Source organism: Ovis canadensis, chromosome 5, assembly GCF_042477335.2.
Source record: "Ovis canadensis isolate MfBH-ARS-UI-01 breed Bighorn chromosome 5, ARS-UI_OviCan_v2, whole genome shotgun sequence".
Lineage (NCBI taxonomy): Eukaryota > Metazoa > Chordata > Mammalia > Artiodactyla > Bovidae > Ovis > Ovis canadensis.
The window spans coordinates 106610584-106634139 of NC_091249.1; the positions used below are offsets into that span (position 1 = coordinate 106610584).

At 36.3% G+C, this 23556-nt stretch overlaps 1 protein-coding gene across 1 annotated transcript in view; it reads left to right on the forward strand.

Moving 5' to 3' along the window:
• The window catches only part of SLF1 (SMC5-SMC6 complex localization factor 1), a 73587-nt gene that overhangs the window by 9356 nt on the left and 40675 nt on the right, over positions 1–23556 (forward strand). The window contains exons 2-10 of the mRNA XM_069590147.1: positions 3781–3894; positions 4046–4121; positions 5233–5473; positions 9230–9392; positions 14870–15013; positions 18012–18158; positions 19005–19142; positions 20556–20678; positions 22274–22327. Of these exons, the coding sequence (XP_069446248.1) occupies positions 3781–3894; positions 4046–4121; positions 5233–5473; positions 9230–9392; positions 14870–15013; positions 18012–18158; positions 19005–19142; positions 20556–20678; positions 22274–22327 (1200 nt within the window). The remainder of the gene's footprint in view (positions 1–3780; positions 3895–4045; positions 4122–5232; positions 5474–9229; positions 9393–14869; positions 15014–18011; positions 18159–19004; positions 19143–20555; positions 20679–22273; positions 22328–23556) is intronic.

Sequence of the window (23556 nt, forward strand, 5' to 3'; positions counted from 1 at the left end):
GTTCCTCTTCACTTTCTGCCATAAGGGTGGTATCATCTGCATATCTGAGGTGATTGATATTTCTCCTGGCAATCTTGATTCCAGCTTGTGTTTCTTCCAGTCCGGCGTTTCTCATGATGTACTCTGCATATAAGTTAAATAAGCAGGGTTCCAATATACAGCCTTGACATATTTCTTTTCCTATTTGGAACCAGTCTGTTGTTCCATGTCCAGTTCTCACTGTCGGTTCCTGACCTGCATACAGATTTCTCAAGAGGCAGGTCAGGTGTTCTAGTATGCCCATCTCTCTCAGAATTTTCCACAGTTTGTTGTGATCCACTCAGTCAAAGGCTTTGGCATAGTCAATAAAGCAGAAATAGATGTTTTTCTGAAACTCTTGTTTTTTCGATGATCCAGCGGATGTTGTCAATCTGATCTCTGGTTCCTCTGCCTTTTCTAAAACCAGCTTGAACATCTGGAAGTTCACAGTTCGCATACTGCTGAAGCCTGTCTTGGAGAATTTTGAGCATTACTTTACTAGCGTGTGAGAGGAGTGCAATTGTGCAGTAGTTTGACATTCGTTGGCATTACCTTTCTTTGGGATTGGAATGAAAACTGACCTTTTCCAGTCCTGTGGCCACTGCTGAGTTTTCCAAATTTTCTGGGATATTGAGTGCAGCACTTTCACAGCATCATCTTTCAGGATTTGAAACAGCTTAACTGGAATTCCATCACCTCCACTAGCTTTGTTCGTAGTGATGCTTTCTAAGGCCCACTTGACTTCCCATTCCAGGATGTTTGGCTCTAGATGAGTGATCACACCATCGTGATTATCTTGGTCGTGAAACTCTTTTTTGTACGGTTCTTCCTTGTATTCTTGCCACCTCTTCTTAATATCTTCTGCTTCTGTTAGTTCCCTACCATTTCTGTCCTTTATCGAGCCCATTTTGCATGAAATGTTCCCCTTTGTATCTCTAATTTTCTTGAAGTGATCTCTAGTCTTTCCCATTCTGTTGTTTTCCTCTATTTAACAACTATTACTCTTAACTAGGAATGTTGTAAATTTTCTTTTTCTTGACCAATAAACATGCCACCTCAAATACAAAGTACATTTTGCTGCTGCTGCTAAGTCGCTTCAGTCGTGTCCGACTCTGTGCGACCCCATAGACGGCCCTGGGATTCTCCAGGCAAGAACACTGGAGTGGGTTGCCATTTCCTTCTCTAGTGCATGAAAGTGAAAAGTGAAAGTGAAGTCACTTACTCGTGTCCGACTGTTCGTGACCCCATGGACTGTAGCCTACCAGGCTTCTCCGTCCGTGGGATTTTCCAGCAAGAGTAGTAGAGTGGGGTGCCATCACCTTCATTTAAATATAAATTAATGACTCCATCAAAATAAATTTGAAACTATAATTTTGTTCAGTCTACTTTGTAGGTGATGAAAGTAACGTACACAGGTAAGAAATCTAGTTAGGAACCCTTTAGTATGTGTGTATGTGCTCAGTGGCTCAGTCATGTCCGACTCTTTGCATGAACTGTAGCCCCTGGGACTCTGCTGTCCATGGAATCTTCCAGGCAAGAATACTGGAGTGGGTTGCCATTTCCTCCTCCTGGGGATCTTCTTGACCCAGGGATTAAACCCGTGTCTCTTGCATCAGCAGGTGGTTTCTGTAACCGCTGTGCCACCTGGGAAGCCCACGTTCCCATATACCTACTATAATGTTTGATGTAAATACTGCGGTACCATAAGTTTAAGTTCTCCATTGACTTATTTATACATACTGTTCAGTATCTGTCCACAAACACTGAAAATTGGTATGAGATCTGTGTGTCATTGTCCACAAGTGTCCAGTCATTCTTCAGTTGCTCAGTCTTGTCTAGTTAGTGACGCCATGGACGGCAGCATGCCAGGCTTCTCCTCAGTATCTCCTGGAGTTTGCTAAACTCATGTCCATTGAATAAGTGATGCCATTCAGCCATCCCATCTGCTGTCATCCCCTTCTCGTCCTGCCCTCAGTCTTTCCCAGCATCAAGGTCTTTTCCAATGAATCAGCTCTTCATATCAGGTGACCAAAGTATTGCAGCTTCAGCATCAGTCTTTCCAATGAATATTCAGGACTGATCTCCTTCAGAATGGACTGGTTGGATCTCCTTGCAGTCCAAGGGACTCTGAAGAGTCTTCAACACCACACAGTTCAAAAGCATTAATTCTCTGGCACTCAGCCTTTTTATGGTCCAACTCTCATATCCGTACATGACTACTGGAAAAGCCATAGGTTTGACTGTATGGGCCTTTGTCTGCCAAATGATGTGTCTGCTCTTTAATATGCTAAGTTTTCTGATAGCTTTTCTTCCAGGGAGCAAGTGTCTTTAATTTCATGGCTGTAGTCACTGTCCACAGTAAGTTTGGAGTCCAAGAAAATAAAGTCTGTCACTGTTTCCTATTTTTCACTTTCTATTTACCATGACGTGATGGGACCAGATGCCATGATCTTCGTTTTTTGAAGGTTGAGTTTTAAGCCAGCATTTTTACTCTCTGCTTTTACCTTCATCAAGAGGCTCTTTAGTTTTTCTCTGGTATCTGCCATTCGGGTGGTGTCATTTGCATATCTAAGGTTATTGATATTTCTCCCAGCAATCTTCATTCTAGTTGTGTTTCATCCAGCGCGGCATGGGCTGGATCATTTTGAATGATGTACCCTGCATATAAGTTAAATAAGCAGGGTGACAACACATAGCCTTGATACACTCCTTTCCCAATTTTGAACCAGTTCCATGTCTGGTTCCAACTGTTGGTTCTTGACCTGCATACAGGTTTCTCAGGAGCCAGATAAGGTGATCTGATATTCCGATCTCTTTAAGAATTTTCCACAGTTTGCTGTGGTCCACAGGGTCAAAGGCTTTGGCGCAGTCAGTAAAGCAGAAATAGGTGGTAGATGTTTTTCTGGAATTCTGCTTTTTCTATGACCCAGTGGGTGTTTGCGATTTGATCTCTGGTTCATCTGCCTTTTCTAAATCCAGCTTGTACATCTGGCAACTCTCCGTTTACATATTGTTGAAGCCTAGCTTGAGGGATTTTGAGCATAACCTTGCTAGCATGTGAAATGAGTACAGTTGTGTGGCAGTTTGAGCATTCTCTTCTTTGGGATTGGAATGAAAACTGACCTTTTCCAGTCCTGTGGCCACTGCTGAGTTTTCCAGATTTGCTGGCAAGTTGAGTGTAGCACTTTCACAGCATCATCTTTTAGGATTTGAAATAGCTTAGCTGGAATTCCATCACCTCTACCAGCTTTGTTGTAATGCTTCTGAAGGCCCACTTGACTTCACTTTCTAAGATGTCTGGCTTTAGGTGAGTGATCACACCATCGTGGTTATCCAGGTCATTAAGACCTTTTTTGTACAGTTCTTCTGCATATTCTTGCCACCTCTTCTTAATATCTTCTGCTTCTGTTAGGTCCATGCCTTTTCTATCTTAGCAAAAACAATAGTTTAAAATGAACCTACTATTTTGATGGAATTTTAAAAGTATTTGTCTTTTTCTGAAGAATTATGCTCATCAGTGTGTTCTAGTGGCAGGTAAATCTTTCAGTGTGCAAACCATAAAACAAATCATTTTATTTACAGCCACGTTTTGATAAGGTCACGTTTAAAACTAATTTCTATTGCAGATTAGCATTTGAACATTGGTATTTACAGTTAAGCCTTATATCTTAAGTAGTTTTTATTTTTATCACTCATAGTTAAAAAATAATGTCAACTGTATGAATAACATGCTTAACATATGTTGTCTTCTTTATATGTTAGATGGAAGATGGTGCCCCAAAGCATATTATCCAGATGACAGGATTTAAGGTAGAAGAAAAAGAAGCTCTAGGCAAATTGCTTTTAAAACTGGATTGCACTTTTATCAAGAGTGAGGTGAGTACAGTTCAAGGTATAGTTGAAGAATAACTAAAAGTACTGGCCTAAAAATGATAAAATGCCCCCTTGAATTGTAAGGATAGACAAAATATGTTAAAAAGGAAATCTTACCTTAATAGCATTTTTTTGTGTGGATTTTTCTTTGCAGAAATACAAAAATTGTACACATCTAATAGCTGAACGCTTATGTAAGAGTGAGAAATTTTTAGCGGCTTGTGCAGCAGGTGAGTTAACTACCTTCCCCTCACTTTTGAAATAAAAAATCCTCGTGGTGAAGAAAAAATGCTTTAATCTCTGGAAAGATAGTTGGTTTACTGTATCAAATATAAATGTGGTTCTTTCTGATATTTTTCTGAAAATATTTGATGTATTAGTTTTGCTTTGATTTTCTGAATAACACTTGAAAAGGTATTGAAGAAGCAGAAATATTTACTTCACCTAGTGTAAGTGCTTTATATAAGAAAAAAATATTTTTTAACAGAAAGGTTTGGTACAAAATACCTTTTAAAAAAAAGCTTTTGTTGAAGCCTCAGCTATTCTCAGTCAAGTTTCTTTCCTTTGATCTATCGTGGAAGAGTTTCTGTTTTTGTTCTCTTGCTCTGCTTCCCCTCCCATCCATCCTGTGAAGCATCGATCATTCTGTTTTACTAAGATTTTAAATTTTCTAAACCTTTATTAGGGCTTAATCTCCTCTCTGCTTGTCACCATTGATGTTCCTTTTATAGTTTGCTCTACTGTGATTGATTTAGTGTATCATTAGTCCACTTGCTTTTTTTTTTCCTCCCTTCAATATTTGACTCAGGTGAATTTACTGGGTTTTTTTTAGTAATTTACCAGAAAAACATTTGGATTCATTATTATCTCCACAGATGAAAACATGTATTTTATCTGCTGTTTAAAAAGATCATTGATGCCTAGATAAAGAAACTATAGAATGTTATTAAATATCCTTGAAAATTCATTGTTTTATAAAGTATAATGCTGCTGTAAACATTATTGTAAAAACTTTTAGCATGGGAGAAAGAATATAAACCTCATTCAAGTTGGTAAGCAATAATAGTCATAATTCAATATATTTTATTAATCCTTCACTTTATATTTTACACAGTAACAGAATTACAATTATTTATCATAAGAAAGATTACATACAATGTTCAGTGATGTTGTAGGTCTTTCATTATCAGAAAATGTAGGAAAACATAATTCAAAGATAACACTGGCAGTGCAGAAAAAGGCATGTTGAAACGGCAAATTTTATTTGTTATTTGGTCTTTATTTTTTCCCATTTATCAGAGCCAAAATTTTTTTGTGACTAACAGTTCATTTGCTTTCTAGGAAAGTGGGTACTAACTAAGGACTACATAATTCATAGTGCCCAAAGTGGCAGATGGCTTGATGAAACAACTTACGAATGGGGATATAAAATTGAAAAAGACTCCCATTATTCACCTCAAATGCAATCTGCACCTAAAAGATGGAGAGAAGAACTGAAACGCACTGGTGCTCCTGGAGCCTTCCATAGATGGAAAGTTGTCCTCCTTGTTAGAGCTGATAAGCGAAGTGACTCACTTGTAAGGTGAGATCTCATAAAAGCTAAAGCAGTGAATGTGAAAACAATTTTGGTTTTTTAAAATTATTGCTGTTCAGTTGCTCAATTATGTCTGACTCTGCGACCACATGGACTACAGCAGGCCAGGCTTCCTTGTCCTAGAGTTTGCTCTTCAAACTCATCTGCATTAAGTCGGTGATGCCATCCAACCATCTCAGCCTCTGTCATCCCCTTCTCCTGCCCTCAGTCTTTTCCAGTGAGTTGGCTCTTCACATCAGGTGGCCAAAGTATTGGAGCTTCAGAATCAGTCCTTCTAATGAACATTCAGGATTGATTTCCTATAGGATTGACTGGTTTGATCTCCCTGCAGTCCAAGGGACTCTGAAGAGTCTTCTCCAACACCACAGTTTGAAAGCATCATTTCTTTGGCATTCAGCCTTCTTTATGATTCACCTCTCAAATCCATACGTGGCTACTGGAAAAAACAGTAGATAGACTTTTGTCAGCAAAGTGATGTCTCTGCTTTTTGATATGCTATCTAGGTTTGTCATAGCTTTTCTTCCAAGGAGCAAGCGTCTTTTAGTTTCATGGCTATAATCACTGTCTGCAGTGATTTTGCAGCCCAAGTAAATAGTCTATTATTGTTTCCATTCTCCCTGTTTATTTGCCATGAAGTGATGGGACCACATCCCATGATCTTCATTTTTTGAATGTTGAGTTTTAAGCCAGCTTTTTCACTCTCCTTTTTCATCAGGAGACTGTTTAGTTCCTCCTTTTACTTTCTGCGATTAGGGTGGTGTCATCTGCATATCTGAGGTTATAGATACTTCTCCCAGCAATCTTGATTCCAGCTTGAGTTTCATCCAGCCCGGCATTACTCATGATGTACTCTGCATATAAGTTAAATAAGCAGGGTGACAATATATAGCCTTGACGTACTCTCTTCCCAGTTTTGAACCAATCTGTTGTTCCATGTCTGGTTCTAACTCTTGCTTCTTACCTGCATACAGGTTTCTCAGGAGGCTGGTAAGGTGGACTGGTATTCCCATCTCTTTAAGAATTTTCCACAGTTTGTTGTGATCTATACAGTCAAAGGCTTTAGCATAGTCAGTGAATCAAAGATAGATGTTTTCCTGGAATTCTTTTTCTATGATTCAACTGATGTTGGTAGTTTTTTCTCTGATTCCTCTGTCTTTTCTAAATCCAGCTTGTACATCTGGTAGTTCAAGTACTCTGTTCAAGTACTACTAAAGCCTAGCTTGGAGAATTTTGAGCATAACTTTGCTAGCATGTGAAATGAGTACGACTGTGTGGCAGTTTGAACATTCTTTGTAGTTGGAATGAAAACATTTTCTGGTCCTGTGGCCACTGCTGAGTTTTCCAAATTTGCTGGCATATTGAGCACTTTCACAGCATCATCTTTTAGGATTTGAAATAGCTTAGCTCGAATTCCATCACCTCTACTAGCTTTGTTCATAGTAATGTTTCCTAAGGCCCACTTGACTTTACACTCTAGGATGTTTGGCTCTAGGTGAGTAATCACAGCATTGTGATTATCTGGGTCATTAAGACCAGTTTTTTGTATAGTTTCTGTGTATTCCTGCCAGCTCTTCTTAATATCTTCTGCTTCTGTTAGGTCTGTATACCTTTTGCATTTCTTTGTAGTTATTTTTTTGTATTTCTTTGCAGTTACTCATTAATTCCAAAAAGAACCATGGTGATTTACTTGTTGATTGCCTGGTTAAGCCATTCTGCTCATTTAAGTTAAGCCATTCTGCTCATTTAAGTATTATGTGTCTAATGGAACAGAATCTACTTTATAGCATTGCATTATTCTCAGGATCTCTGTTTTATTTCTGTGTTATTTCTAGGCCAACTCAAATAAAAAATTGTTTTTAATTAGGAGATATTTGTTTTCAGTTGTGAAGCACTTAACAGGTTTTTGTAAGTGAAGTATTACATTACACAAAGGGTTTTTTCTAAGTTTATGTACTGTCTTCATGGTTCATACTGTTTCTCTCATCATTTCATTTCTTTTTATATTTTGTATCATATTTTAAGACTTCTTATTTAGTAGAGTGTGTTTCAAGACTGCTGTGACTTTTTTGCAGGAAGGGGGTAGTCTGAGGGCTTTTTGTTATTTTTACTGAAGTGTAATGTATAGACTGTAAAACACAAAATTTTTTAGTGTACATTTTGATGAGTTTGGACAAATTTATGCTCCTATGTTACCATACTACAATCAAGATCTCTAAATTTTACATCATCCAAAAATATTTGCTTGTGCTTTTATACATTTAATTATATGTATCCTTCCCCTGTTGCTTCTTACTCATTTCTTGGCTGGAGGATAAGGGTTGGTGTGTTTTTGTCCATTGGATAAGCTTTAGTCTTACGCATTCTTCTTGGTCTCAGGTTGAGATAACACCTATTGTTTCTGTCTCAGTGAAGCCATGACAGCCAAATTCTCCCTTATATGGTAGGCAGTAAAAGAAAAATTCCACATCTCCCACAGCTTTATGTATCTGCTTTGTATAAGTGCAGGGACCTAGGCCCAAGTGGCATTCCTGCCCCCTCTCCAGGGACAGGTGGCTTTTGCTTCTATCCTTTATCCAGTCTATTCTGGGCTGCATAGCAGGAGGCTTTCCTACCCCTTTCCCAAAGGCAGATGCGTTTTAACTTCCACTCTTCCAAAAACCAGTGCATCTTTTCCTGGGTTCTGAAGTCAAAAAACTTTATCTTACCCAGATGGCTTCAGGCTTCTGCTTCATAAGAGAGATGGAGCCAGGGGAGTGGTTCTGGTTTTATGTCTATTTGTTATTGTCAAGCAGTCCCCACTGGCCCACCTTCACTACCATCAGGGATTCCCACTGTTACTTGCTCCTGATCTTTTTCAGGAATCCTTAATAGAGGCTGGGGGCAAAGAGCTTGCAACTGAGGGGACATCCTTTCATGTGTCAGGGATTCTCAGTTATTCTAAACTGTCATACTACCTACACTTGGCCTTTAAATTTATTTAAATATTACCAGACTCTTACTTGCATTTATGGTGGCTACTTCTGTCCTATGCTCTGGCAAAAGTAAAATAGTTTGGGCATCCAGTCTTTTCACAAAGGTGCTGAGTGCTCCTTTGGAAATTAAGTTTCTTAATTGGCTTGTTATCTCAGTTCTCTGAGTTCATGAAAAGTTATACTTTTGTGGATTATTTGACTTTTTGTTATTGTAAGGTCGTAGCAGTCTTTTGTAGCTTTCTAAATCCTCAGCAGTAATGAACTTTAATGAAACTTTTGGGTATGTGTCTGTGTCTTTTGAGCCTAAATGTAAAATGTATTTCTTAATATAGATCAAAGTTAAACTTTTTCAAAAGGTGAATTTTTAGAAGAAGGTTGGCAACTTTACCTCCATTTTTTTGTGGTTCAGAATGGTTTTTTTGGAGGTATGTTGCTTTTTGAGGTGAAACACTCTCTTAGACTTCTTCCTTTTTTGGCTTATAGAGGTGACTTTTACTTAGGAAATAAACTTAGTATTCTTGATTCTTAAAAACTTTTCCCATATCAAAAATGGATAAATAGAGAAAATAGCATGATTTCTTAAGCATCTGTTCTGAAAAACTTAACAGTTTAGGGAGTCATTGCAATAATTATTCTTCATGGTACTCAAATAGACCAAAGAAGTTAATTCCTTTCCGAAAGTTCTGCACCTACTCCTGGGAAGTAATTGATTTAGATAATTTGGCTAAATATTTTATTTTTAATACACTTTTCTATACTGTTTACATTTTAGAGTTTTGGAGGCTGGAAAAGCAAATGTTATTTTACCAAAAAATTCACCAACAGGAATAACTCATGTGATTGCCAGTAATGCAAGAATCAAGGCTGAACAAGAAAAAGATGACTTTAAGGCTCCATTCTATCCAATTCAGTATCTAGAAGATTTTCTTTTAGAGGTAAGTTTTTTTTTTTAAGCATTTTTAAATGTTTATTTTATGAAATTAATATAGTGAATATATAAAATCAAATTATGTTCTGAGTTTTGAAAATATGATTAGAATTAAAATGATGTTTTTAAGGCAATTACTCTGAATTATTTAAATATTTGAAAATACTTCTGATAAAGCTAAAGGGAGCTTGCTTACTACATTTAAAATTTGTCTTATCCAGAGTCTCTATTTTTGTTTTCAGTGCTTTGGTGATGTTTATTATAAAATAATATTAACCATTTTGAATCAGTATAAATAAAACATCAGTGGGCTATAGTATCATGTGAGAATTCTTCATGTATTCTCCCACTGGAAAAGAGAAAGCTGTTTCTAAGAATTCAGAAATATTTTCCTGTCCTCTTCCTCCACCAGCATCTCCCCACTTGATACACATACTACTCCTTAAGTTGTCTGAATGGAAATAACCCTAGAAGAATTGCTTTGAAAGTAAGCGCAGAAAAAAATTTTAGAAGGTTCACTCAGGATGGAAGAGAACCTGCAGTATGTCTAAAAATTGAATCTTGGTCTTCTAGGGAAAATTAGCTCCTTCACTGTTTCCTATTTCAATAGATAGTATACAACCTTTTATTTAATAATTTATATTAGAAACTTGGGAATCACTCTTGGAACCTTCCTTCCCTTTTTTCCCCATGTCTTGTCAGCTACCAAACCCTATTGATTTTATTCTGAATACGTCTTGAATAAACTGCTTCTCTGCTGTGCTAACATCATGTTCGGTTCATCCTCCTGTCCCTGTGCTGGAATCAACTCCTTTGTACTCTCCCTGTTCTGCTTCTTTGCTGCTACTCTTGCTAATTTCCTAATAACTCTCACCTTTTCTTGCTCTAGTCCACTCAGCTTCATTCAGAGGGAACAGCTAAAATGCTCTTTCTAAAATAGTTCTGATGCTGTCACTTTCCCACTTAAACTTCTCCACTGGCTTCCTGTTGCCATAGGATAAAGTTGTAAACCTCTAACATGGCTTTAAGTTCCCACAGGGTTCCTGTCTCCCCTGCCTTTGCAACTGTAACCTGCTCTACTTTTTCCTATGCTTGCTATACTGTAACTGCCTTCTCCCAATGTCTTAAACAGGTTAAGCTACTTCCTACCTCAGTATCTTCTGCAAAGCTGTTTTCTCTTCCTAAAAAGCTCCTTTCCACTCACTACTCTCTCAGTCCCTGTGCTTGCCTACTTTCTGCTCATCATTCAGTTTGCAGTTATAATGTTGCCTCTTCAAGAAAGCCTCCCTGGCCTTCTTATTAAGATAGCTAGGTCCACCTATAATGTGTTCTAATATTATTTTGCTTTATAGTACTCATCACAATTGTAATTAATTAATTGGCTGGTTACCTGGTTAATGTCTTTTCCCCCTTCTGTTAGTAAACCAAAAGCACTGTGTCCTCAAAGATGATGTCTGTCTTTTCCATAGTTATATCTGAATCATTTTTGCATAAGCCTGGCACATGAATTCTCATTTTATATCTATATTTGTTGGATTAATAGAGAAATTATGAATGACCCTGAGTATTCCAAGAGTAGATGTAATATATCATTCTGTAATTACCTTTCCCTACTGAGTAGCAGCAGTGTGGATTGGAAATTTAACCTTAGTTCAGAGGATGGATCTGCTTGGACTGTGGATAATCTCATTGTCCTTGACAGTGATTGGTCTAGGAATGGGCATGTCAACCAGTTCTAATTCATGGGACATACAGAGAGGTATGTAAGAGCTTCTGGGAAGTTTCTTTTTCATTCTGAAAAAAGCCTCTGGCAGTCTGGCGTCTACTAGATGTGAAGTGGAAAAATGCCATTCTTTGACCGTGAGAAGTAGCCTTAGGATGAAATCAATCCTGTAGACAGCAGAGTTTAGAGACAGAATGTAGATTCCCTTAGCGATACTTGAGGTGCTGGATTAGTCAGCCCTGAAGCCTGACTTAGCAGTGGACCATATTGCCATTCTGTGAGGTTGGAATTTCCATGCTGTTTACATTACTTTGAATTGGTTTTCTGTTAATGGTAGCCAAAAGCATCCTATCTGATGTATCTACACAGTTTAAAGGTAGTGTTAACTGTCAACAGAATGAGAACCATTCTTAACTAAATTAGAAAAAGTGTCTAAATTCCCCTTTTTCTGTAGAAAGAAATGAATTAAATGTAATAACGTGCTTTTTCTATCATCTTATTTTGCAGTAGTCCGACTACAGTCACATTCAACTGCTGAAGTATTAGAGGGCAGCAATAGTGTATCAAGCAAACTTAAAGACAGTCTCTAACTTATATTTGTTTTAGCATACATTTTTTTATAAACTCTGGAATAGACAGCTGGGAGTTAGTTCATAACCATTCATAACCTCTTTGGCATACAATGTAATACAGTCCTCATTAGATAGATTCTGAAGTGTCCTCTAAGAAGGGTTGCCTTATAAAATGACTGAGCTAAAAGTAACAATTAAGCAGTTGTTTAAAAGAAATAGTTTTGTTTAATCTCCTTAACTTTCTGTAAAGTCACTTAGTAACAGAATCAGGAGTTATTTAGTCCCAGTTTATAGATACCTATTGAAGACTTTTGCTTACCAGGTTCTCTTCTGTGCACTGTGGAAAATGAAAAAGACCACCTGCCAGACTGCGAAAACAGAACATTGCAAAAACAGAATGTGGAAACTGTTAATTACAGTTTAGTGTGTATTGTGCATTGGGAAAATCACATGCAAGGTGTAGAGATACAGAAAAGTCAGTGACTAATGAATATCAGTTGTTTGGCCCAAGGAAGATTCACAAAAAGGAGAGGATCCTTAGGAATATTCAAAATTTCTTTTGATTTTCAGCCTAAGAAATAAGATGAACTACAGAAAGCTCTTATGGAAATACAGTAGTAATAATTGAAAAAAATACACACTTTTTGTTCCAGATCAACTAATTGTTGGCCTAGATTTGTAACTTATTAATTCTTTAACAATAGTAAAGTCATTTATTCTGTGATGGCATTTCTTCCTTTATATGTAAAAACCAATACTTACCTTACTTTGGCTGTTACGAAAATTATAACTGTTACTCTAGGCCATTATTTATTGATTACTATGTGCCAGGCACTATACTAAGCACTTTTTACACTTAGTCTTATTTTAAACCATATGTTCCTATGTGGTATGTATTATGGCCCCATTTTATGGTTAGTGAAGTATAATTGAGTTGAATAATTTTCCCATGATCTTACAACTATCATATCAGACCAAAAATGTAAGAGTAAGCACTTAAAAAATTTTAAGACTGCTCCCCTTAAGTCTCCCCTTTTCTTATTTTGAGTATTAATAGCTTTCTTTGATACTTACCTGGTCTCTTTCTGGGTAGTTAAAAATAGTTAATGTTTTAAAGATTACACTAGTGGTCATTCTTGGGTTATGAGATCCAGCTTAAGAATCTGAGGATACATACTAGTTAAAAACCATGTAGAACACTGGGAATTCCCTGGTGGTCTAGTGGTTAGGACTCAGCACTTCCAGGGGCCCTGGGTTCAATCCCTGGCCAGGGAACTAAGATCCCACAAGCCACAGGATGTGGCAAAAAAAAAAAAAAAAACCCACAAAAAACAAACAAACAAAAAAACATGTAGAGCACAGGGCACTTAAAAGGTGCTTGTTCTGATTACTTGACCTCTCTGGCTCTCCATCCAGTCTTGTGAATTCATTGAAGTTGTATGACAACTTATATGGCTTAATCAAAGAAAAACCTTATCTATTGGAGATCAAATTATAGCCATACCTGCTTTAAAATAGAAAACAAAGCTAAGTATGCGAATCAGAACCCAAGGCAGCTATCATTGCCACACTGTTTTGCCCTGTCTTAGATAGTAAAATAATTTACTGAATTGGTAAGCTTTTGCTCATCTGTTTGGGAAATACATTATACTATATGAAGAAAATTAGACATGGCCGTCTTTTCCCAGATCATATAGGAGACAGATACCTAACAGTGCCTAGTGTATAGTTGGCACTAAAATATTCATAAAATAAAGAATAAGGAATATTTGCAGATAAATAATGCCCATATTTTTCACAAGAGTAGCCCTTTGGAGAACATATTAGTGGCTTGGAGATAATTATATGTTGATGTTTAGCACTGTAGAAAATAAATTATTTTCTAGAATTTCACATTTGGTGTTATTTAAAATGTCATAGTTTATCAGGTTCTGATTTTTAACTATTTAACTTAAATAGGATACTTTACTTATACATTTTAATACACAGATCAGTATACAGCATCTGAAATGGATGTTTAAATATACTTTGAAAACAGTATGTTCTTCCCTAGTTGCTAACGATAATGGTATGTTCTTCTGCATATGTGTTCTAGATAACTGGAATCTAATTGTGATTGATGCATCCTATATTTTAGACATTCTTTGATGATCTAAGCCTGAGGATCTGTCCTCGTTATCAACAGTGTGAAATTTGAAGCCAGAAACTCAGTTTATACCCATTACAGTTGTCCTTAATGGAAATTATACATTCAGACTAATACTTACCTTGATTCTAGGAGCAGGAAAGAAGGAGAGTCTTCATTTTTCTTTGTTTTCCATTTCACTTTCCTGAGTAACTGAAGAAATGTAATTAGCTACTCTTAGGGATTGTTCTCTGGTGGCAGGATTGCAGGCTGCCAAAGTACCCTCACATCCATATAGGAAGCCCAGAACAAGTGAAAGGGAACCAGATATCACACCACAGGCCTTAGCACATTTTGGCTATTTCATAATTGCTCCCTAGGAGGACAGTGATTCTCCAGTCTCTGTGTAAAGATAGTCAGTCTCTGAATATCCTTGCATAAGTACTTGAATTCATCTTTATTCTCAATTCTTCATGTTACTAAACTTCTAGAATTATATGTATAAGTACACATGCAACTTTTTAAAAAATTATTATTAGGTAGTTATAATATCAGTTTATATTTCTTAGCAAGAGAAATACATTTGAGATAGAGTTTGGTGAAGATAATTGCTTATTAATATTCAAGTAAATAAGAGCTGTGAGTTCAGCTATTCTGTTTTCTTTGTGTGATAGATTTGCAAATAAGTCTTATTAGTAAAAAGCTGAAAAATACTATAGATTATTTCTCTGATTCAGAAAATTTTGAAATAGATTGTAACTTGGTAAGGGATTACATAAAATATTTTTGTGATTATTTATAAAAAGAGTTGCCTGTTACTAGACTAACAAAACATTAGCTTTTCTTGAGATACATTTTTACTGCTACTTTATTCAGGACCTTTGTCGTAATTATTTTTTTTTCCCTTCAAGGAGTTTATTAGTGTTTAATAAACTTTGATTTAGGTGCATTTTTTCTATTGACCTCTAAAATATTTTGCAGTTATAAAATTGGATATCACATAGAGTATATAATGTTGAAATTATACTTCATTGGTTGCCCAAACCATTTTTACATCCATACAGAAAGAAATTCATAATGATGAAGATTCCCAAACCAATTCTACTTGGAAGAACCATAGCAGTCAAGAAAAAAGCAATGATTTCCGGGAAAATATGGGATTTCTTGAAATGAAAGATACCTTAAAAGAGACCATGTGCAGAACACAGGTAACATTTTATCATCTAAAAGAACAAAAATTTTCTGTATTTCTGATTTTTCTTTCAAAATTGTAGGAGAGGTGTTATTTGGTGGAAAAACACTGATTTTGACATCACAGAGCTGGTATTGGAACCCAAATCTGATTTTCAGTCTATAATTTGAACATACTAAGTCTATAATTTGAACATAGATACTGTCCTATGTCTGTTTTGAAGCTCTTATTGAAGTAATACATATGTACATATAGAAATTCAGTTTCTAATCACATAGCATGTTCTCAACACATGATAATTACGTAAAACAACTATATGTTGAATGTAATGTGTGTCTTACGAAGGAGTCGGCAATATATGTATTGGTCTAAAAATATGGTCTAAATTCAGGTATTTTACTGCATATAGATCAGGTTTTCTTCAGTGGCATAAGGGACTTCTACTTTAATTAAATATGGAAAACAAAAACATGAAGGATTCTGAACTTGAAGCAATAAAAAGTACCTTCAGAAAGTGTATATGTGGCTCTCAATTAAAACTTTTCAGATAGCAGAAGCAACTAAAACAGTCTAAACTATTTTTTAATGTGATTAGAAAGAAATTAAAATTTGTTTTTACTGCATCTGTCAAGTTTTTTCCTTGAGAATTATAGGAACAATTTGGAACTTCCGCAACTAAATAGTACCTTACCAAATCGTATGTGGAGAGAGTAAATAAAATATTCCAAGAGCTTAAAATATTTTTGCAATTTTTTTTGGCTTTTTCAAAATACAGTTGTTGGTAGGAATATAAATTGGTACACCCACTGTAGAAAATAGTATGGCAGTTTCTCAGAAAAACTAAAACTGGAACTACCATTTGACTAAGCAGTTTCATTCCTGGGTACATATTAGGGAAAAAAAGAAACTACCGTGATGTGAAAGCAACCTAAGTGTTCGTTAACAAATGAATGGATTAAGAAGATGATATATATATATATATATATATATAAATATATGTGTGTGTATTTATACACATATATAGTGAAATACTACTTAGTTAAAAAAATGAAAGTTTGCCATTTGCAACAACATTGATGGAGTTGGATTCCCAGGTGGTACTAGTGGTAATGAACCCACCTGCCAAAGCAGGAGATATAAGAGTTGTGGGTTTGATCCCTGGGTTGAGAAGATCCCCTGGAGGAAGACATGGCAACCCACTCCAGTATTCTTGCCTGGAGAACCGCAGGGACAGAAGAGCCTGGCAGGCTACGGCCCATAAGGTGGCAGAGAGTCAGCCACAACTGAAGTGACTTAGCACACACAGATGGACTTGGAGGGTGTTACACTAGTAAAGTAAGTCAGAGAAAGACAAATGCAGTATAATTTATATTTGGAATCTAAAAGATAAAGCAAACTAGTGAATAATACAAAAACGAAATGGACTCACGGATGTGGAGAACAAACTAGAGGTTACCAGCACGGAGAGGGAATGGTGATGGCAGGAGAGTGCAGTATAGGGGTAGGGGGGTAAGAGGTACACACCATTACTTGTGAAGTAAGCTGCAAGGATATATCGTACAACACAGGGAATATAGCCAGTATTTTATAATAACTATAAGTTGAGTATAACCTTTAAAAATTGTGAATCACAATGTTGTACACCTATAACTTATATAATATTTTACATCAGCTATATCAATTTTAAAAAGTAAAAAGAATATATCTGTAAATATCTTGTTCTTTTTAGAACTCAGAAGAATGTATTATCAAATTCAGGTAGCAATTTCTATTTTTTTGAATAAGTTTCTTTGTATAAAGAATAAATAATATAGTTTGCAATACTTTTTATCTTGTTTAATGGTTGAGAAAATCCCCTACAGAAGGGAATGGCTACCCACTTCTTGCCTGGAGGATTCCATGGACATAGATAAGAGTCTGGTGGGCTACAGTCCATGGGATCACAGGGTTGAACTCTACTGAGCAACTAACACACACACACACACACACACGCATGCGCACACACACACGATATAATAATATTGATTTTTATAGGGCTTCCCAGGTGGCGCTAGTGGTAAAGAACCTGCCTGCCACACACACAAACACACACACACACACACGATATAATAATATTGATTATTGTAGGGCTTCCCAGCCTGCCACACACACACACACACACACACACACACACACGATATAATAATATTGATTTTTATAGGGCTTCCCAGCCTGCCACACACACACACACACACGATATAATAATATTGATTTTTATAGGGCTTCCCAGCCTGCCACACACAAACACACGATATAATAATATTGATTTTTATAGGGCTTCCCAGCCTGCCCCCCCCCAACACACACGCACACACGATATAATAATATTGATTTTTATAGGGCTTCCCAGTGGTAAAGAACCTGCCTGCCAATGCAAAAGACATAAGTTTGTGGGTTCAGTCCCTGAGGGAAGAAGATCCCCTGAAGAAGGGAGTGGCAACCCAACCCAGTATTTTTGCCTAGAGAATCTCTGTGGATAAAGGAGCCTGTGGGCTACAGTCCACAGGGTCGCAGAGTCAGACACCACCAAAGTGATTGAGCACAATGTTATCGTATCTATTTCCTATACAGAGATTTTCTGAGATGTTTAATTTGATATGCCTAAATAATGGGAAAACTCTATTCAATATCCAGTGTATTTCACAAATACTTGGAAATTAATGAAGATAACCAAATCTGCTTTGATTAAGCATATGGCAACTTTTTTAAAAAGCAGAGATTCCAAGAAAGATTAAGTTAACAAAATACCTAAATTAAATATATGCGCAAACACTTCGAGAACTAAATATCTGTATTTTTCTGCTTCATCATAGTATAGCTAAAATGTAACATAATGCATAATACTCTGTTTAATCTTACGTATATGTTTTATAAAACCTGTTTTTCTGAGTGAGATTTTTGTTTTGACTTGCATTGGTTGTATTGAGGCTTTACTTAATCTATCCTCTAACTAAAGTATTTTTATAAACATACAGAAAGAAATGAAAAATCATGATGAAGATGTTACTATTAGTTCTATTTTGACTGAACATCAGAGCAAAGAAAAATTCAGAGATTCTAGGAAAAATTTGAAATTTGTGAAAATGAGAAATGCCTTAGGAAGGCATATTTACGGAAATCAGGTAAGACCTTCCCAATTAAAAGTTATCTATATTTTATACTCTTTTCTAATATTGTCATTTATGAAGTTGTTTCTTCTGAACTGTGTGTATATGTGTTGATAAAGGATTTGTGTACAGTTTTTGAAAGAGTAAAATGGTGAATATATGTTAAGAAATAGAGCATTCCCAACTTTTGAACATCGTGCTGTGTGTCATTTCCAAACCATGTCCCTTTTTCTTCCTCTTACCGATGATAGGTAACGTCTGTGCTGGAATTTGTTTTAATTATTTTCTTGTGTTTCATTATAGTTTTACTACCTACCAATATGTTATTTTCCCTCCCAATAAGTTTGCCTGTTAATGAACTTTTTGTAGTTCATAGTATTTGTAATCTTCTGTGACTTGCTTTTTTGCTGGTGCATATATTTCACTGTTTCACAATTATACTTTTTATCCATTTAACTATTGATAGGTATTTGGGTTTGTTTTTGTTTGTTTTTGATGGATTGTTTGGTTTTTTAATTATGAGCATTTCTGTTATGAGCACTATGAACGTTTTCTTATTGATTCTTGGTGTACATGTTCAAGAGTTCCTCTAGCCTAGGATATATGCCTGAGAGAATTCTAGGTCATAAGAACTGTACGTGTTGAACTCTACTAAGTAATGACAACTAAGTAATGATCTACTAAGCTTTCCAAAATACTTTACTAATGTATACCCACTCCAACAGTAGTTGAAGTTTCCTATTGTATATAACTATTTTTTAATGTGTTTTAAGTCCGACTCTTCTTGAATTTATGTGGATTTAGTAACGTACATCGTTCATGTTGAGATTTGTTTAATTTTGATCTAAATATATGTGGAAGGAAATTAAGAAAAAAGATGAAGATATTCAAAGGATTTATACTTTGAGGAAAAAACGCAAAAAAGAGAAAGAAAGAGATTCCAGGAAGGACATTGAACATGACAGGAGTACCTTAAGAAAGCACATTTATGGAGATCAGGTAAAATTTTGTAAGCTAAGCTGAAAAAAGAAGTTTTAATTTTCTCTGGTTCTTCCTTAATATCACCTTTACATATAATCTGACTTTTGTGATTGCTTGCTGTGTGAAATGTAACCTGTACATCTTATGGAAAGAATTTTCTCATTTTTTTCTAGTATAATATTCATAATTTTATAATTAGCTTTGGTTCACAATGAAAGTATTTTTACGTGTGTACAGAAATAATTTGAATTAATGATCAAGATGTTCAAATATGTTTTATTTTTCCTGACAAAAAGGAAAAGAAAGGTTCTGGGAAAAGAGGGTAAAATTTTTAAAATGGAAAACACATGGTATGTAGTTTGAGTAATACATTCTAATCTAAATTTTAGTTTATCTTGTTCATCCCTGGTATGGTATAGACCATTATTAATAAGATAGCTTGTCTTTCTAAAAATGTTTATTTTATTCATTCATTTACTTTTGGCTGTGCTGGATCTTTGTTGCTGTGTGGGCTCTTCTCTAGTTGCAGCAAGCAAGGGCTGTTCTCTAGTTGTGGTGTGTGGGTTTCTCATTACAGTGGCTTCTCTTGTTGCAGAGCACTGGCTCTAGGGTGTCCAGGCATCAGTTAGTTGTGGCACATGGACTCAGGAGTTGCGGCTCCTGGCCTCTGGACAGGCTCAGTATTTGTGGTGCAGGGGCTTCCTTGCTCTGTGACATGCGGAATCTCCCCAGATCAGAGATAGAATCATTGTCTCCTGCAGGTGGATTCTTTACCACTGAGCTACCAGGGAAGCCCTGATATCTTTTCTTTTAAATGAGATCCTTCTTGAGGTAATTTTTCTAGAGTATAACTTTGTTTTACCATATAAACCATAGCATGTTTACATGTATTCAGAAGGATCTTCAGAAAAATGATAAAGGTAAATAAACAATCATGTTCTGTGGTTTGAATGCTCCGTCATGTCTGACTTTTATGACCCTGTGAACTGTAGCCTGCCCGGCTCCTCTGTCCATGGTATTCTCCAGGCAAGAATACTGGAGTGGGTTGCCATTTCCTACTCCAGGGATCAAACCCACATCTGCTGCATTGGCAGGCGGATTCTTCACCACTGTGCCACCTGGGATGCCCCATTTTTGTGGGAACATGACAACAAAAATAAGAGAGGTTTCAGAAAAGATTTGGAATAGGTTAAAAGGAAAATATGTAAGGAAGGGAACATGTAAATATCAGGTAAAACTTTCCAATTAAAACACTGTTTTTAATTTTTTTTAATTTCATTGTGTAATCTTTTTCTAATATGGTTGTAAGGATCTTTGCTGTGATTAACACTGCATGAATGTGTTCTGGTGTTACATTGTCCATTGTGATACTTAGCATTTGTGTTAGCACTCTTTCGTACATTGTCTAAAGTAGTTCTTATATGTATACAGAAAGAAAGGAAGAATTCCATTTTTGCTTGTCATGCCAAAGAATCAAAAACCAAGGATATCAGGACAGATGTGGATATTGTTGGCCTGAAGAATGCCTTAAGGAAACACATATATAGAGCTCAGGTAGAATTTGGCTTTGTGTAGTTTTCTTGTCATTCTGCAGTGTTACCCATATGTAATAATAATAATAACAATAATGAGTCATTTTATTATATTTAATATGTCTTAACATAATTTTCTTAGTTCATTAATTTTTGTAAATAGTAATTATTGTATTTGAACAATGAGTAAGAAAATGTAAATTGATGAATTCTCTGCTGTTTATAACTCAGTGATGTCATGGATAAATTAGGAGTTTTCTAAACCTAAGTTGTTGGTGTTTCTCAGTTTAGCCTCAGTTTGAGGAAAACTTTGAGGCGCCCTGGGTTTGGGAGAAGGGCTTTTTCAGGGTCCTTGCCATGCCCCAAGTAATGGGGTATCCCTAATGATGTGGGATCACCATCTCTTCTCTCCATCTTCATAGTAAAGGACTTTTTTCCCCCTGCCTTTATTCAGCAGGTAATTGCTTTTCATCGGTGTCCTGAGGGTATATAACAGCATGTGCTGCCTTGACCACAGCAGCCACTCTTTCACATTTCAGCCTTCACCACCTGGGAGACTGACTTCAGTCTCCCATCCTGTCCCTTTTCCTTTCCCTGAGTACACAGTGAGGTCCATGGAGGAGATCATGCCATTGAGTGCAAATGCCCCTCATTTTATTGATTCCCAAGGGTTTTGTTCTCTCACTCTGTCCCACACTTGGCCATTAGCAAGTGGCAACAAATTTAAGCTGAAATTTTCTTACCTACTGTATCGGAATCCTCTTCCTACTCACTGTCTCAGATAAATCAGTACTCATGTCCTTGGAGGCTCCTGTCTTTCTTCATATTTCTGTTTAGTTGGTTGCACTAAGACCTCTGCTGTCAGAAGGGTTCAGGTAAAATTAGGATTTCATAAATTTTCCAGCTTTTTATTGTTTGTAATGTGGGAACGCCTCTCCTTCCAGCTTTCTATACCCTAAGTGGAAGCCCGATGTCTATCATTGTTTTCATTTGTATTCCTTGTATTAGTAGCAAGATGGAGCATATTCTATGCCTTCACTTGCCACTTGTGTATTTTTTCCTCTGCCAGTTGCTTGTGGTATTCTTTTCTGTATTTTTCCAGTAGGTGGTTTTATACCGTTGCTTCTAGAACTCTTGATGTAATCAGGGTGTTATCTCTTTTCATGTTTGTTGCAAGTATTTTTCCAGTATAATTTTTTAAACAAATACAAACTTAGTGATATTTGACAACAATAGAGGAAGATTTTACCTGTGATTATGTATCAAACACGACTGCATTTTTTTCCTATGTATTTTTTGTACAAAATGCTCTCTCCATTTATATTTCTAATTCAAATACTAAGGACAGTGGACCTCTTCAGGTCTTGAAAGTGAATATGACCTTATTTTTTAATCTCTTTTATTTTAGAAAGGGGGAAAAAAGAAACTGTTCATACTCAAGAGAGTGGCATGTCCCTAAAATGGTAGAGGTCACTAGTAAACATGAGAATCAGATCAGTTACATCTATTAATGTCTTCCTGAATCTGTTTTGTACGTTTGGCCAAGGTTTTAAACTTTGTAAGTTGAAGTGTATTTTTCAACCTAAAAATGTTTAATTAACGATTTCTGTTTTGTAGGCTGTAAGATACCGCGGCATTAGAATAGATAAACAACCAGCATACAATGTTGAGGTAAGAGATTTGGTGTAAGATGGTAATGGGGACAAAAAGAAGCTTTGCTAAGTCACTTCAGTCGTGTCCCACTCTGTGCGACCCCATAGATGGCAGCCCACCAGGCTCCCCCATTCCTGGGATTCTCCAGGCAAGAACACTGGAGTGGGTTGCCATTTCCTTCTCCAATGCATAAAAGTGAAAGTAAAGTCGCTCAGTCGTGTCCGACTCTTAGAGACCCCCTGGACTGCAGCCTACCAGGCTCCTCCACCCATGGGATTTTCCAGGCAAGAGTACTGGAGTGGGGTGCCATTGCCTTCTCCGAAAGAAGCTTTACGTTTTATTAGTCTTAGTGTTTTTTGTTTGTTTGTTTTGGCTGTGCTGGGTCTTCATCGCTGCACAGGCTTTTCTCCACTGTTGGTGAGCCAGGGCTCCTCTTGCTGTAGTGCTCAGCTTGGTCCTTGCCATGCCTTCTCTTGTTACAGAGCTCGGGCTCTAGGGCCCGGGCTCAGTGGTTAACAGCACATGGGCCACATGTCACCCGCAGCATGTGGAATCTTCCCAGATTAAGGAGAATCCTTACTGTGTCTCCTGTATTGGCAGGTGGATTCTTTACCTCTGAGCCATCAGGGAATCCCCTATTTTTAGGGTTGGTTTTTTGTTTGTTTTTTTTTTTCTTGATGTAAAGAAATGTGCTGTCAGCAAGACAAAGATTCCTATCAGATTTGAAATGTAGTTTCTCTCATCAGATATGAAAAAAAAAATAGAATGCTATCAAAGATCAAAAATAATTCTATACAATAATAAAAATTGATAAGAATTAAAAACTTGTGCACATCACAGGTGAGTTGTGTATCTCTATTCATACATTTCGTAGCTTTCATAATTACTGCTTAGATTAAATTTTCAGTATAATATTTATGAGTATATTATTTTCTTTGTATTCTTCATTCCTTCAAAATTGACTTCTTTATTCTATTTAGTCTTTCACAGTATTCTTTATTCTCAACTAGTTCAAAGTAGTCAATTTATTGTTAAAAATATTTTGATCAAAGAGGATGTATTTTGTGGAACTCTTAGAGTTATGTTAATGTGCCTCTTTAGAGTGATTTTATGTTACAGCAGTTGTTATTTTTTGCAACTATTGATTGTACTTGATGACGTCTTAATATTCAGTATATGTTAATAGACACAGTTTGCTTATAAGTTTAAAAGAACACCAAAAAGTAATTTTACACCTAAATTAGAGC